This window comes from Larus michahellis, chromosome 5, assembly GCF_964199755.1.
Source record: "Larus michahellis chromosome 5, bLarMic1.1, whole genome shotgun sequence".
In the NCBI taxonomy this organism is placed as follows: domain Eukaryota; kingdom Metazoa; phylum Chordata; class Aves; order Charadriiformes; family Laridae; genus Larus; species Larus michahellis.
In genome coordinates this window covers 55,026,249-55,041,966 of record NC_133900.1, presented here as the reverse complement: position 1 = coordinate 55,041,966, position 15,718 = coordinate 55,026,249, and the positions used below count along the sequence as shown (strand labels likewise).

At 38.1% G+C, this 15,718-nt stretch overlaps 1 protein-coding gene across 1 annotated transcript in view; it reads left to right on the top strand.

The window, feature by feature from the left end:
- Positions 1 to 13,834, top strand: part of POLN (DNA polymerase nu) — a 94,556-nt gene extending 80,722 nt beyond the window's left edge. The window contains exons 21-22 of the mRNA XM_074587392.1: positions 10,789 to 10,850; positions 13,766 to 13,834. Coding sequence (XP_074443493.1) covers positions 10,789 to 10,850; positions 13,766 to 13,834 — 131 coding nt within the window. The remainder of the gene's footprint in view (positions 1 to 10,788; positions 10,851 to 13,765) is intronic.
- The last annotated feature ends 1,884 nt before the right edge of the window (positions 13,835 to 15,718 follow it).

Sequence of the window (15,718 nt, the reverse complement as noted above, 5' to 3'; positions counted from 1 at the left end):
TTAGAAGGAAATAAACCAGCTTAAAAAGAATGGATTGGAAAGTAACTTCCTAAATACTTATGATTATGGCCTATTACATAAAGAATTATAATATTATTAATGTAAGAATATAATTTACTGTAATTTCTAAGTTAGTTTACTGCTTTTTTATATTAAGAGAACTTTATGGTGGAACTTTCAAGGTAAAGGGTTAGTAAAAGTTCCTGCCTACATTTTTATCCTCTCATCTGGCTTACTTCCAGGCATTATTTCCTAAGCCAGAGTTTGTCTCAGCATCTGGTACAAATTTAGCTAGCAAACAAGGGCACATAGGAGGCTATTGGGTCTCTTCTCCAGAAAGTAGTGGATTTATTCCTTTAGGCACCAGCTGGTTATTCACAAACTTTGGTCTAGTTTGAAGCTCAAAAATACCTTTGGCTAAAACAATTAGCATAACGTGACAAATAATTTATATGTACCAATACAAGAAATATCTTCCATTATAACCTAAACATCTAAGAAAAAATTAATTTCACCTTCCTGTGTTGTGTTCATTTAAAGAGTACAATTTGCCTTATTAGTCTTATTTCATCACTGATCCCTCTTGTGAGTATTAGATCATAATGAGAACATTAAACCTCCATCTAATAAAAACAAAGAACCTGGGAAATATTTAAGTTCAATATATTGGGGGCATTGTAATGAATTAGGTTAACATATTAACATTTGATCTCTAAATACGGGAGTTCAAATCTGGTTTAAATTAGAAAAACACTATACAATGTATCAGAGATTGCAGTATCAACTCAGAAAAGGACAATGTCTAAAAGTGCCATAGTTTCAGAGTTAGAAAGTGTAGTATATTGAATGAGATCTGTAAGACAATAGAAGGGTTTTTATTACCTTGTTTTACATCAATTTACATTAAGTATAGAGCTCAATATTATATCCAAAAGATAAAAATTATTCATGGTTGCTTATACATATAGAATATCACAGATTCTGCCCTCATCAGGTGAAATTCTGACCTCCTTTACTACTGTGAATTTGTAGTAAATTCAGCAAAATCAATACTTTTCAAGTATAATGGAAAAAACCTCTAGCCATCGATGAATAATAGTAATAAATCATCCCACTATAGAAACATGGTGACTAGCGGCTTTTTTTCTGAAAACAGAAAAAGAATCCAGTTGAAATACTCAAGATGTGTCTGCTCTACATACCACAGTGTAACTAGTTCGCATATCTCCATGTCTAGCTGCAGTGCGCAGAACAAACATGCCTGTAAATTCCTTGTTCTGCCTCAGAGCTATCAGCATGTAGTTGAAGTTGCTAAGATGGCCTTTAGGAAACGGACCTGGGCGGTCTAGAGGTCTGAGATACCTTGGAAATTGTCATTGCACTTAACATAGGCTGCCAAGCTTGACTATTCAAGATCGAAGTTTGTTTCATTCTGCTGATTTAAGATTGTTTTTTATGTTTGTCTCTACTTTGCCCTAAGAGGCAAAGAAAAAAAGAAAATTCTACATTACAGTAACTTTCAGATATGCTCACCTCAGAACAGACGAGTGGTAAAATGTCTTTTCCTTAACACTAAAGACCAACCTTAGACATTAATTTCCTTCTTAATTTCTTCATTCATTCATTTTCTTCCCCTTTATTCATCACTGGTGAGGCCACACCTGGAGTACTGCATACAGTTTTGGGCTCCCCAGTACAAGAGAGGCATGGACAGACTGGAGAAAATCCAACAAGGACCACAAAGATGATGAAGGGACTGGAACATTTCTTCTATGAAGGAAGGCTGAGAGACCTGGGACTGTTCAGCCTGGAGAAGAGAAGGCTCAGGGGGGATCTTATTAATGCATGTACATACCTAAAGCGAGGGGTCATAGAGGACAGAGTCAGGATCTTTCCAGTGGTGCCCAGTGACAGGAACTCAGGCAACGGGCACAAACTGAAATGCAGGAGGTTCTCTCTGAACATCAGGAAACACTTTTTTACTGTGAGCGTGATCGAGCACTGGCACAGGTTGCCCAGAAAGGTTGTGGAGTCTCCGTTCTTGGAGATATTCAAAAGCCGTCTGCACACTGTCCTGGGCAACTGGTTCTAGATGGCCCTGTTGAGAAGGGGAGGTTGGATGAGATCACCTCCAAAGATCCCTTCCAACCTCAACCATTCTGTGATTCTGTATTTTGCAAATAGTTCTGCTACTGGTAAAAGAACTAATCCAAGTTGTCTTAAAAGTGACGGAAGCTGGCTCTTCCTTCAGTGTCATTAACGAGGATTTTGCTTGACCTGAATACGCAGAGAAAGGGTGCATCTGCACTGGGATGTAACTTCCAGTCAGAAGTATGATGAAGCAGATCTCCCCATTGTCCCCAGTCCATGGTGTGAACAGTTTTGGTTCACATCACAGAGCAGTCTAAGAGCAGTTGACCTAGATTCCTTTCCGATGAAACTAAATAGGATGACTCTTCTCTCCTAATCTTTTCCAATTATTTCAGGAGCTGCTAACTGAGGTAGCAAATTAGGTATGTGAGTTTTAAACCAAAGGAGTGTCAGTAGGATGTGTGCTCCTAGTTCACTTTAATGCTTTGAAAGTCCAAATTGGTTTTCATTCCTTTACCCAAAGTTCTTTCTCCCTTTTTTTTTTAAGTTCTTACTCTTCTTACTTTTATTTGCTGATATTCTTTAGCTGTCAGCTTTGTCTTTACATATCTAATGAGCTTTTGTCCATTCAGAAACTTTAAATTACAGAATCTGCTGACTTGCAGTTTCCAGTCTGCAGCTTAATGATCCAGAGAGAAATCTCAGTTGTACAGTCACAATGCTTGGAAAAGGGAAAGACGCGGACTTAAAGCTAAAGAGTAGTGTTTGATGTCTTTAAAGGACTGCAGTTCAGTGCTATGTTAGTCTCCTGCATTTAGTGTGATCCAAGAAGCACTGGTCTACTATTCAGCATGCTTGCATTCTGATTCCAGTCATGCTTCTGATCTACTTTTTCAGGAAAGCAACAACAAATATGTGTCTCAGTTTTCTTATTTGCAAAATAGATATGAAATCTTAAAATACTTTAAGATTTATAAATTAAGAACATAAAGGTAAATAGTATTATTTCAATTAGATCGTAGCACAGAACATAAGCCTTCTCACCAATATTTCCCATATGGAAGTATCTCTTGCACTGTTTTATAATGGGGGAAGTAAAGGTTGGTGGCCGTCTAGGGCACAGTGATCATGAGATGATTGAGTTTTTGATTCTTGGAGAAACAAGGAGAGAGGTTAGTAAAACCGGCACCTTAGACTTCTGGAGGGCAAACTTTGACCTGTTCAGAAGACTGCTTGACAAAACCCCTTGGGAGGCTGCCCTGAAGGATATAGGAGCCCAGGAAGGCTGGACATACTTCAAGAGAGAAGTCTTAAAGGCACAGGAGGAGGCTGTCCCCATGTGTCGAAAAACAAGTAGGTGGGGAAGGAGACCGGCCTGGCTAAATAGGGACATTTGGCTGGACCTCAAGAACAAAAGGACAGTCTATGACCTTTGGAAGAGGGGGCAGGTCTCTCATGAAGACTATATAAAGATGTAGTGAAGCCATGCAGGGAGAAAATTAGGAGAGCCAAAGTGCAGTTCGAGCTCAATCTAGCTACAGCCGTTAAAGATAACAAAAAATGTTTCTATAAATTCATTAACAACAAAAGGAGGATTAGGGAAAATCTCCCTCCCTTATTGGATGCAGAGGGAAACATAGTCACAAAGGCTGAGGAAAAGGCTGAGGTACTCAACATCTACTTTGCCTCGGTCTTTAGCAGTGGAACTAGCTGTTCCCTGGGCACCCAGCCTCGTGAGCTAGGAGACAGGGAGGGGAAGCTGAACAAGGTCATCACAGTTAAAGAGGAAGTGATCAGTGACCTGCTACACCGCTTGGATGCGCACAAGTGCACCCCCCCATAGAGGGACCGGATGGGTTACATCCAAGAGTGCTGAAAGAGTTGGCAGACATGCTCGCCAAGCCACTTTCCATTATTTACCTGAAGTCATGGCTAACTGGGGAGGTCCCAATGGACTGGAGGGTAGCAAATGTAGCACCCATCTACAAGAAAGGCAGAAAGGCGGATCCAGGAAACTATAGACCTGTCAGTCTGACCTCGGTGCCAGGGAAGGTCATGGAGCAGATCATCTTGAGTGCCATTACAAGTCATATAATGGACAAGCAGGGGATCAGGCCTAGTCAGCATGGGTTTATAAAAGACGGGTCCTGCCTGATGAACCTGATCTCCTTCTATGACAAGATGACAGATTATTGGATAAGGGAAAGGCTGTGGACGTTGTCTACCTAGACTTTTGAAAAGCATTTGACACTGTTCCCCATAGAATTCTCATGGAAAAACTGGCTGATCAAGGCCCGGATGAGCATGCAGTCTGCTGGATCAAGCACTGGCTGGATGGACGATGACTGGCCACCAGTGGTGTTCCTCAGGGCTCAGTGTTGGGACCATTTCTGTTTAATATCTTTATTGATGATCTTGATAAGGACATAGAGTGTATCATCAGTAAGTTTGCAGATGACACCAAGTTAAGCGGGAGCGTTGATCTGCATGAGGATAGGGAGGCTCTGCAGAGAGACTTGGATCGATTGGATTGATGGGCCAATACTGATGGAATGAGCTTCGACAAGGCCAAGTGCCGGGTCCTGCACTTGGGCCACAACAGCCCCATGCATCGCTACAGGCTTGGGGAAGTGTGGCTGGAGAGCTGCCTGGCAGAAAAGGACCTGGGGGTTCTAATTGACAAGCGGCTGAACATGAGCCAGCAGTGTGCCCAGGTGGCCAAGAGGGCCAATGGCATCCTGGCTTGTATTAGAAATAGCGTGACCAGCAGAAGGAGGGAGGTGATTGTCCCCCTGTACTCAGCACTGGTGAGGCCACACCTTGAGTATTGTGTCCAGTCCTGGGCACCTCAATACAAGAGAGATATTGAGGTGCTGGAGCGAGTGCAGAGGAGGGCAATGAAGCTGGTGAAGGGCCTGGAGAATAAATCTTATGAGGAGCGATTGAAGGAGCTGGGACTGTTTAGTCTGAGGAAGAGGAGGCTGAGGGGAGACCTCATCACTCTCTACAACTACTTGAAAGGACATTGTAGAGAGGCTGGTGCTGGTCTCTTCTCACAGGTAATTAGCGATAGAACAAGAGGGAATGGGTTCAAGCTGCAGCAGGGTAGGTTTAGGCTGGACATTAGGAAAAAATTCTTCACGGAAAGAGTGGTCAGACACTGGAATAGGCTGCCCAGGGAGGTGGTGGAGCCACCGTCCCTTAATGTGTTTAAGAGTCGTTTAGATGTGGCGTTAGGGGATATGGTGTAAGGGAGAACTTTGTAGAGTGGAGTCGATGGTTGGACTTGATGATCCCAAGGGTCTTTTCCAACCTAAATGATTCTATGATTCTATAACATTAAAATGTCTATTTGCTTCTAAGACTCTTCTGAGGGTAGGCTGAGAAATGCCACAAGGCAGTCATAGTGCTGGTACTTTCTCTATTCCTGCTTAGGACTTCACAGGCCACAATAAGAATTTTCAGTACTTTTTCAGTATACAGAAATCCAATTTATAATGCACCTAATAGTCTATGCCCAACAGATTATTTTGAATCTTTTGAATTTGATAAACAAGGGGCAAGCTATATGGTGTTCTTTTTTCCTAATATCTACTTTTGCACAAAATACTGCAAGTAACTTAAGTTAGATGTTGTCTGTATGTCGGCAGAATACGTTCTTCAAACATAATCCATCACCCGGTTTTATAATGTGCATACGGTTCACTCTGAATGGACAAGGCAAAACATCATTTATTTATAACAAGGCTTTGAGTGTCCAAGCTTTGACATACTTTGAAATACAATGAAGCACATACTACTCTGAACAGTGTAATTTTCAACAAAGATATGGCATATCATTTTCTCATTTTCTATTAGAGGGTGCCTGGAAATATAAAATAAAAACATTTGTCAGAAATAGGTTTGCTTTTGGCAGAAGACTGTCAGCTTTACCATCAATAATCTGCCTAGTTTCTAGCCAGCTTGCCTGTCTGGCTTCCTCACATCCTGAGCTCTCCAGCAGCCCAGGAAGCAGAAAGGCAGATGATATTTTGGGAATGCCAAATACTGGTCTCTGAGAGAGCTCAGCATCTCTGAGTTCTGAAGTCTGTGTAATCAAGTACACAGACTGTTCCCACATCAAACTGTGAGTCTGTCTAGGGGCTCTGGAAGAGTATTCAGGAATTGCAGAACCCCATTTTTCATTTTGTGGAGACTATTTCTGAGACTACCTCTCCACGCTCTGTTTGAAATGCCTCTTTGCCCTTGGATTATAGTGAATATATTACTGCTAAAAGGGGGTGAAGAAATGCAGAATAATTTTTTTTTTTTTTTACACTACAGATATACTTGTAGTTACAACTGTAAGATCTGGGTTTTGATGTGTATTCCATATATACCTGGTGGATTTGAAAGGTGAACTTTGCCAGCGGTGATTACTATGGATTGTTCCTTGTCACTATGCTTGCTTAATTGCATCCATTAGTGAGAAGAATAATTAAATGAAAGACACTTGGTACTTGAAATAACGTATTTTTGTAGAAATATGTGTATTCCATTACTTTGCGTTGAATATCACAGTGCATTAGGGCAATTTTTAAAGGTGGGTTTTTTTAGAACTCATTTGTAATCATACATTATTGATAGAATTAAAGAAGTTAATTTCTGCATCGGTTCTTATTTTCGGTACATATAAAACATACAGTTCTAGACAATTTTTCTGATTTTTTTACCAGGTATAAAATATTTCAGCTGAAATGATTACTTTAAGCATAAGAACACTGAAAGGACCAGTCTAAGAAAAAAAAATCAGAATAAACTAAGCATATTTATTTTGATATTAAGATAAATTAAGATTATTGCTACCTAAAGAACAGTATCTCAGATTTTTTTAAAATCTGCCAATACAAATTTTTGGCTTGTGTGCAAATTGCATGAAATTTCATTTTATTCTGCACTTAATGGGTACTGAGGCAGCTGCATAAAAAAGTGGACATGTTCAAAAAGGGACTCAAGTAACAGAAAAACAAAAGAATGAACTGGTCATCACAAGTTAGTGACATTTTCTGTTCTCTGAGCTGCCTTTTTCTAACTTGAAAAACACTAGTGCATAAACTAAAGATGCCTCCAGATAGCTTTCAGTTTGCAAAAATCCCTATTCCATAGATCATATGCCTGGCCAGCTTTGACATCTTTCTGGACTCATAATTTCATAGGTGAGTGAGCTTGAAAAATGTCTTCAGTTCAATAGGGACAAATAAGCTTTTGTTCCACAGCAGGCATGCGTGTCTTTTCTTTGCTCCTATTCACAACACTTTCAATAAGCATATTTATTCTGGTCAGTATCAAGAAAATCTAAAATATGTTAAAACATCTGTTAATATTTTGGTTCCTCTATGATCTCTTCACTTTACTGTCACCAATTTTTTTTATACATAATATTTTAACATTACATATTTAGCACTTACAAAGCATTCCAGGATGAGTATAATCAACAAATCTCGTAATTGCTGACTGTGGGTTTTGAGAGAAAAGTTGCAAAGGTTGGGAGAACAGCATTTTACAGATGCTATTGCAGTATATGGCTGGCTGCAAAAGAACATTTTAGAATTAATAATTTATGTGCCCTAGATATACTAGATTCTTGACTGAACAGAAATAATCATTATCCCCAAAGCCTCCAATCTAAATCTGTAAAAAGAAACAAAAAATAAGGAGTGGTAGAGACAGATCTATTTAAACATTATGGTCACTTTTGTGAGTGACCACACTCTTATAATGTCTATGAGATAAAGAAGAGCCAGTTGTGTATGTCTGGATTGCTTGTTTTGAGCCTTGAGAAAAAGGAGAGTTTTCAAGATTTGAGAGAGTAGGGGGAGAATCAGATATTATATACATAGGACTAAAGGGGACCTCTCCTGTGATTACATACCACCATGCCATATGGTCTCTTTTATAAATTATCATCTCCATAGGAAAAATTACTCCCACTGGGAGACTGTTCCAGAATTTCATCTCTCCAAAATCTAGAACTTTAAATTTCCAGCCTAAAAGTATTCAGCCAGTTTACCTATTTATTTTTGTGCAGACTGTCATTTTGTTTAAATGCTTCCTTCTTTACTGTCTTACCGGACTACTGAACAGGAATGGTAATCCAGATGCTTTTTTTTTTTTGATATTTCTGTTGTCATTATATATTTATTATTTCATTCAAAATCTGTTGTAAAGTAGATGTAGGCAAATCTTTTGGATGCTTGCAAAGGTATGATTTCAAAAAGCTGAAATGCAGGCAAAACAACTTCAGATTGCTTGAAATGAATGGTTTTGCTATGCCACCCACTGAACTCTGGGAAGAGATGAAGAAGTCAATGTGACATGAGAAAGAGAACAGAGTGCCGAACTGACATGGAAAAAAATAATGAAGAAAATGGAGCAAACCATGGAGAGGTTTTTAATGGGTTGTCAAAGTGAACGAGGAACCATTAAGTTTGTTCACTGATGTGGCCACTTTAATCTGTACTTTTTAAAATTAAAGAGCAGTTAAGAACGCAGCAGAATTCTGATCGTGCCAGATGCCTTAAAGCGAAAACTGTGTGAACCAACAGGGAAAGGTGTTGCAATCATCACTGCCGTCATGAATCCCCTTTTGGGGATAACAGTTATATGGGAGAGAACTAGACAAATTCAGAGGTCTAGAGAACTAGGGGAAAACTAGTCCAACTCAGTGCATATGCAGACAGCACCCTTTATCATACTGCTCACATCTTTCAACCCATGAATTGGTGCCACTTACTTGTGCTCCATCTTTTGTTTTCCATTGGAGCTCTATTTGTCAAAAAGGCCTATTCCTCCCATTGCCCTGATGCTCTATTGCTGTTTATTTGTCTAACAGCTCAAAAAATGTTAAGTGCCCTTCATAAGTGCTTGGTGGAACATACAGAGCTGAGTGATTCTGCATGAGAAGTGCAGAATCCAGTTGTTATGCTTTCACAAAAGCTTTGTGCAGTTGTAGCCTGGTAGGGAGCTTACCGATGGAAAAAATGTTTACCCAGGGACTGACTGGCAATGCTCTTAGCCTTCTGACAGCATGCCACCTGGTTGGAGCGCCCCGACGTCTGCTGTATTGCTGACTCCTGGAGCTGGCAGCTTGTTTAAATTTAGAGTGGGCTTCTCAAGACGGAGGCAGTCCAACACTCCTCTATTAATAGCCATGTTGACTTGGATTGGATTTTAAATGGATAATTATTTAGGCCAGCACTTCCCCTTTCACAATCTGTGGTTGCAATATTTGTTTCTGCTCTCCAAAAACAGTGCTATGTCCTACAATGGACCATAAGCTACCTCAAATGAGGTAAGAAGAAGCAAATATATAGGTGTAGCTGTACATAGATGTGTCAACAAATGTCTCAGCTTCCTCAGCCTTGGCACTTCAGCTGCTGATCTTTTGAGTTACTGCATAATTCGGACTTCATGGAAAATCTTATGACAGCTCATTAGCACGTAAGTCTGAGTGAGCCAGCAGAGTCTGAGCACTCCACTTCTGTTTAGGCAGAAACTAGTTATCCTCATCATTATTTTCAAGCCAGCCTCAGTGTCACCGATGTGACACAAAACGTTACATACCATTCTTCACTGTTGGCATCATTAGAAAAGGTTTCAGCAGCAACCAGAGTAGCAACCATACACAGCTTCTTAGAGTTCTTGTCGTTCCTTTGCGTCTAACCTCAGCTGCAAAAGAACCGTGATGTGCATCAAGGGATAACTTCAAAGAAAGCTTCTAAGTAATCATATGGGTTTTGGTCTAGCAGTTAGCACCATGTATTGCATACCTTGATATTTCTCAGTTCTGTAAGGCACATGACAAGACACGTTATTTAGTTAGCCATCCTGTATGAGCAATGGAGGTTGCTCAAGAACTTTTGTTCTGGGGCTGCCTGGTATTCCTATTTCACTTTCACTAGCCAAAATTTATCCATGGAATGTCTCTGATTTTTATTAGAACCATATTGTGTTGCAGCAGCAATCTTTGTCAAGCAAAGCACTAATTGGCATGACCAAGGATGACAAATCTGGTCCCAAATGATTGATTTGGAATAATTATAGATGCATTTTCACAGTAATACTGAGCATAGTGTTACGACATGATGAGTTGTTAAGTTACATAAATCGTACTGAAGTTTAATTGTTTAGATTCTTGATAGCTCCACTATCCCACAGGGAAGATTTTTTTTAAATTTGGCCCTGATGTTTTTACTTTGAAGAATAAGATATTTTAGACAGTTCAGACATCTAGTATTTTTTTTTCCTAGCTTTTTTTTTTTAGATTGAGTTTTACAGCTGCATGAGAAAATTAAAATATATAAAATGTCACCAGAGTTAAGAGTACTGAACTTGAAAGCTGAGAAATACAGCACTCAGACATGCTGTACCTCTATGTAAAATATATTAGTGCTGTAATTCTGTATTTATGGGATATATAAGTTAAATAATTATCCAAATTTCACCTAAAATTCAATTTAAAATAAGGAAGTGAACCTTCCACAAGAAATAAAATTTAACTTTAAAAAAAAATTGAAAAAATCGTAAATGGTTAAAATTTTTTTATGTAGAAATGCAAGTATTGTGTAACAGAATATAAAGCATGTGATTTTTTTTTTTTTCTATATAACAATTCTACCATGGAAAACAATGATGTAGTTTTTCAAATTTACCTTACAGTACTGGTAAAAAGAACAATGGAGTCCCTGCAGCAAACAACTGCCTTGGAAGTGCCACTAAAGGTAGGGACAATTCTGAATTTCCATTACAATCTCGGCCATACTTACTTAGCTTTGTATGTTATCGTCATCGTATTAAGAATCTAGAGACAAGTATTTTGCCTTTCACTTCAATAGCATCATTTTCATATTTGCGGATAATTGCTTTTTTAAATTACTATAAAAATTCTAAAGGAAAATAACTGAAAGAAACTCAACCTCCATTTTGGAAAGTGTGATTATCATCTACTCTTTCTTTTAGCAATGCAGTATGGTAATTTCAAAATCTATTTCTTTCATTGCGATGAAATTTCTGTTGGGTGTGGTAGAGTGAGAAATATGTGCCTTTAATAGGCTTTCTAAATGTGCCAGGCATTCATTACTGCTGAAAAATTATTGCAAAAGATCTTTCTTCAGTAATTTTCACTTAGAAAATTGGTCTTTTTAACATTTTCGTGTGGATGCCTAACATATAAAGCAGACAAAATCATTGGTCATTGTTTAAAGTATAGGACATCATCTACCAGAACAAGAGCTGTAAAAACTGAGTAGCTAGCTCCACAGCTATTGTATTTATCTGTGTATTGGACCTAATTGTAATTATTTTATAAAGTAATGGTATTTTTCTCTTTACAAGTCTGGTACCCTTCGCCCTAGCCTACTGCTCAGCTTTTGTTGCTCAATAAAGGACTATAGTTCCTTGGAACCCCTAAACTGATTAAATGAGCAACAGTCCAAAGGTTTCCACTTTCCTGAGAAGCAGAGTATTTGGTGTTACCATATTACTCATTCAGCAGTATTACCGAATAAGATTTGGGGGCAGAAAAAGGTTTATTCTATTTATTTCAGAAATGGTTACAACATACAGACTTGCACTAAAGGCAGTTGCTGAAAAAGAAAACTACTGGATCAGTTTTAGCTTCTATTTCTTCCTCCAGATCTTCTATATCTATTTCAGCATCTCAGCCACTTCGTGAGGCTTTCTCTGGAGGTCTTGCAGTTACATATTTCTGGGTCTTTATGGAGCCCGTCTTTCCCACAAAAGCTGAGAGGAGAGAATGAGGGGTATCTGAGATCTAAATTACTCTCTCTCCTTCCTATGCTGGATCCCTCCCCATTGCTGTTCACTTAACCTTTGTAAGACCTTGCACTCCTATTTACCAGATGTGGTAAAGTGAGACCTTTTGGCCATACTGGGATTATACATTTCTTGCACTGACACTCCCAAGCTTTATAAGTTGCATTTCTACAGGTTGCTTACATTGTACATGTGTTCTTGCCTAGCTTCTTTTGTTACAAATTCCTGGAAAAAAGAACCAGGTAGACTACATCTGAATATTTTTAGTGACAGTATTAGACACCTGGCAGTTGTGCTGCTGTAGGGTTCATTAAAATAATCAAATATGGTATTATTGACAGTATATAAAGTTAATAGCAACACTGTAGTCCTTCCTTGATAGTTTTAGGAGACTCTTTTTGATGACTTTGTCAGAGACAACATACTTCATGCTTTGCCTGAGGAAGTCATTGCCATGAAATAAAATATGAACAATTTAATGGGTTTCTGAGACAGACAAATGTTTACATGGTTAATGAGAGTGTTCATATTTACATGGGCAGAATATCATTTTAGTGTTACATATTTCAGACTAACCACTAACTGGCAGAAGGTTTTAATGTCCTGTGGACAAAATGGGACACACCATCTTAGTGTGAAACACACAGTTTCTTTCACATCTGTCTAGGGTATCTGCTATCATACCCTGACAAATTCATCTCAATGCATTAGCAAATAGATTCAATATGTCATTCCCATGAGAACAGCAATTCTCTGTTAAATGACAGCTACGTTTCATTAGGTGGAAAGAAACACGTTCTTGGACAATAGGTAGTTTTCTGGGGGTTTCAAAGATTAGGTCTTTTTAATAGGCAGTAGAAGTATTTGGAGATACATGCTTTATTACCCTTGTTTTGGTCTTCTTTTCCTGAGCAAGTTACTGAAGGAGTCATGACATACTTTTACTCCTATTGCACATTAGATTATGTGCATCATGAAGAGACTTCATATTCCTCTGAAGCATCATGAATGGATCGATGGCAGAGGCCAGATAGAAAAGTACCAACAGCTTGATCTCAGAGAAGAAATTGAGAGTGATCTTTTAAAAAAAGATCTGTGTTTTTGTTCATGTTGTTTACCCTTCTATACAGTAAGAATATGTCTTTTAGGATTAGAGATGTTGAAGATGAAAAGATTTTTTGTGAAATGCCCCTCTTGTTCTTCACACACTTGCTTCAACTAAATATGTATTATGTGCTCTGTTAATATGAATATTATTTTTTAATATGGAGGAAAAATGTCACTAAAGTAGAGCACACATATAGTCTTAATGGGGAGAGATTTCCTTCTCCTCTTTGAGGAAAAGGATGCTTTATCTTTGAAGTAGCTTCTTTTCCAAAATATAGTCCTTGCTAATGAGGCACCTTTCATGTCAGAAAATCTACTGTGTAACAAAGCACCAGTAACTGCAAAGCAAACTGAAATAAAACCAAAGCAACAACAAAAATAACCCAGAACTGGAAAACTGGATGGTAAAATAAACCTAGTATCTTTGTGCATTGCTGACAAAATTGATGATTATAAACACTCTGATTTTGTGGCTCTTTTGAAAAGTGTAAGAAGATTAATTTTGTTTTATCATATTCCATGCAGTTCAATAACATGTATTTGCAATTTCAAAACTGAAGGTTGGTCTTAATTGTTACGGTATTTTAATCAAAATTTTAGTGATAATTAAGTATCAATAGATATGAAGAACATTTCATATTGGATAGGTATGCAATCTAGAGCAGTATCAACATCCAAAGGGAAAAGCAAAAATAGTAATCTTGCTATATGCGATGTGTTTGTTTGTTTACATTTTCATTTTTTTTCCTGACAGGTTCCCTTGAAAGTGATTCTTACCACTGGGAAATCATGGGGGTGTATGACAGAATTGCAGGAGATGTAAAGCAGTCATCGGGGATGTTATTCAGTACCCATACACCTCATTGGCCTATGCTGATTCCTCACTGAATCACTAGGCAACAGCGCTGCTGGATCTTTCATAAGCACCTAATACTCTGCATGTGAATTTTTTTACTTCATTTTGTCTGTAGCCCTAGGCAACAGCAGTGAGATAAAACTGGTTTTTACCAGTTCATTGTGTTTCCTTTAGCCAAGGTAACCAGCAGGGAGCTGCTTTTGTTCAGAGCTAAATTACTACATGTAAGAAATGAAGCAAGACAATATTAACCCTTTGGGAACATGACAAATATATTTGAGTTAGATAAATGTTTAGAGTTTACTGTTAAATATTTTGTGAAGTGCTTGTGTAAAAATACTTCTGATCTGGCAGTATTTGGACTGTATCAGCAAGTTGTGTTCAGCTCCTTTTATATTTTGTGAGTAGAAGGTGGCTGCTTGGTTTGCATCACGTATTAAATGTCATATTCCACAGACTTAGAAAAAGAGTTCTTTGGAAGTAAAGGCTCTCCACCTTAATTTATATTTAGGATTTTGGAACAAAACAGGTAAACAAAACTGGATGCCTTAATGCATTAAAAATAACCACGTTGTTGTCAATTCAATTGATTTCAAACTCAGTTTGTACACTGTAGCCTTAGCATACTTTTGAGGAAGTATTATAGTTTTGCCTAATCTATTATTTTTATTACTGATGTATTGCTAAATATTGTTTAGGTAAATTTTCGGATCCAGCCTTATACTTTTTAGGATTCAGGTTTCTACTTTAATGTTTGGATTTGTTACTGATATTTTGTTTTTCTGTAGAGTTTATTCTTTAAATGAGTTTGTGTCATAACATTACTGTTGCCAAACTCTGCCTCCATGCTTGTGGAATATGAAACTGTCCTCAAAGTCTACTAATTATTTAGAAGTTGAAGTCAAGCACAAAACTTTTAAGAGGTGTTCAGTATCTTCCAGCATTAGACCTCAAATGATCAAAGTAATATAATTTAAATTTTAAAAGTGTATAGTTACAGAGATTTTGCAGCAGTTTTAATTTGTATCATTAAACAATTTTGCATTTTGCTTAGAGGCATTAAACTATTAAACTTTTTTTTTTCTATGTTGCATATTAATCATACATAACCTGTCAGCTGAAGTGAGTCAGTCATTTCTAAAAATTGATTCTTATAGTCACAAAATTAGCAGTGGTCATGTAAGCAAAGTCAGAACGGTGTGCGTATTAATTGAGGGTCAGCTCTTTGGTCGGAGGACAATCCGGCCTGCATGGCTGTGACACTGCGCCAGGTCATGTGAGCAGAGGGTCTGATTCCACCTTTCCAACAGAGAAGAGGTTGCACAAATTTTCTGCCGCTTTTTGCCATTTTTTTCAAGCCTTCTGTGTTTGCAATGGCATTGAATAAGTGTGAAACATTCTATTGTCTCATCTGTTTCACTCCTCTTGAAGACCTACTGTTTTCAGGAGGCCTGTACTAATTAAGCCTTGCTTCTCTAAGGCTACATTGCTAACCTTACTACTATATGAAAGAAGGCAACATTTTTGGTACCTTTCCCAACTGATTTCCACCTTGTGTAAGTTTCTTAGGATGCATACTTTTAAACTAGATACATAGTGTATTTTTTCAAGTCCTGAACAATACTAGGCAATACAAAAAACAAATACACATTTAAGAACATAAAGAACCTTGACCCTGTCCTGTGAATTGACATCTCTTCAAATATGAAGCTACAGAAGTGCAGAGGTCACCATACAGAACAAATTTTCAAACAGCCCTTCACAAAGGACTGTCAGTCACAGTCCCCCAGACACATGTACTTTGTATTGGTTGTCATACATTGGGCAAAGTTAATATTTTGTTCTCCTTGT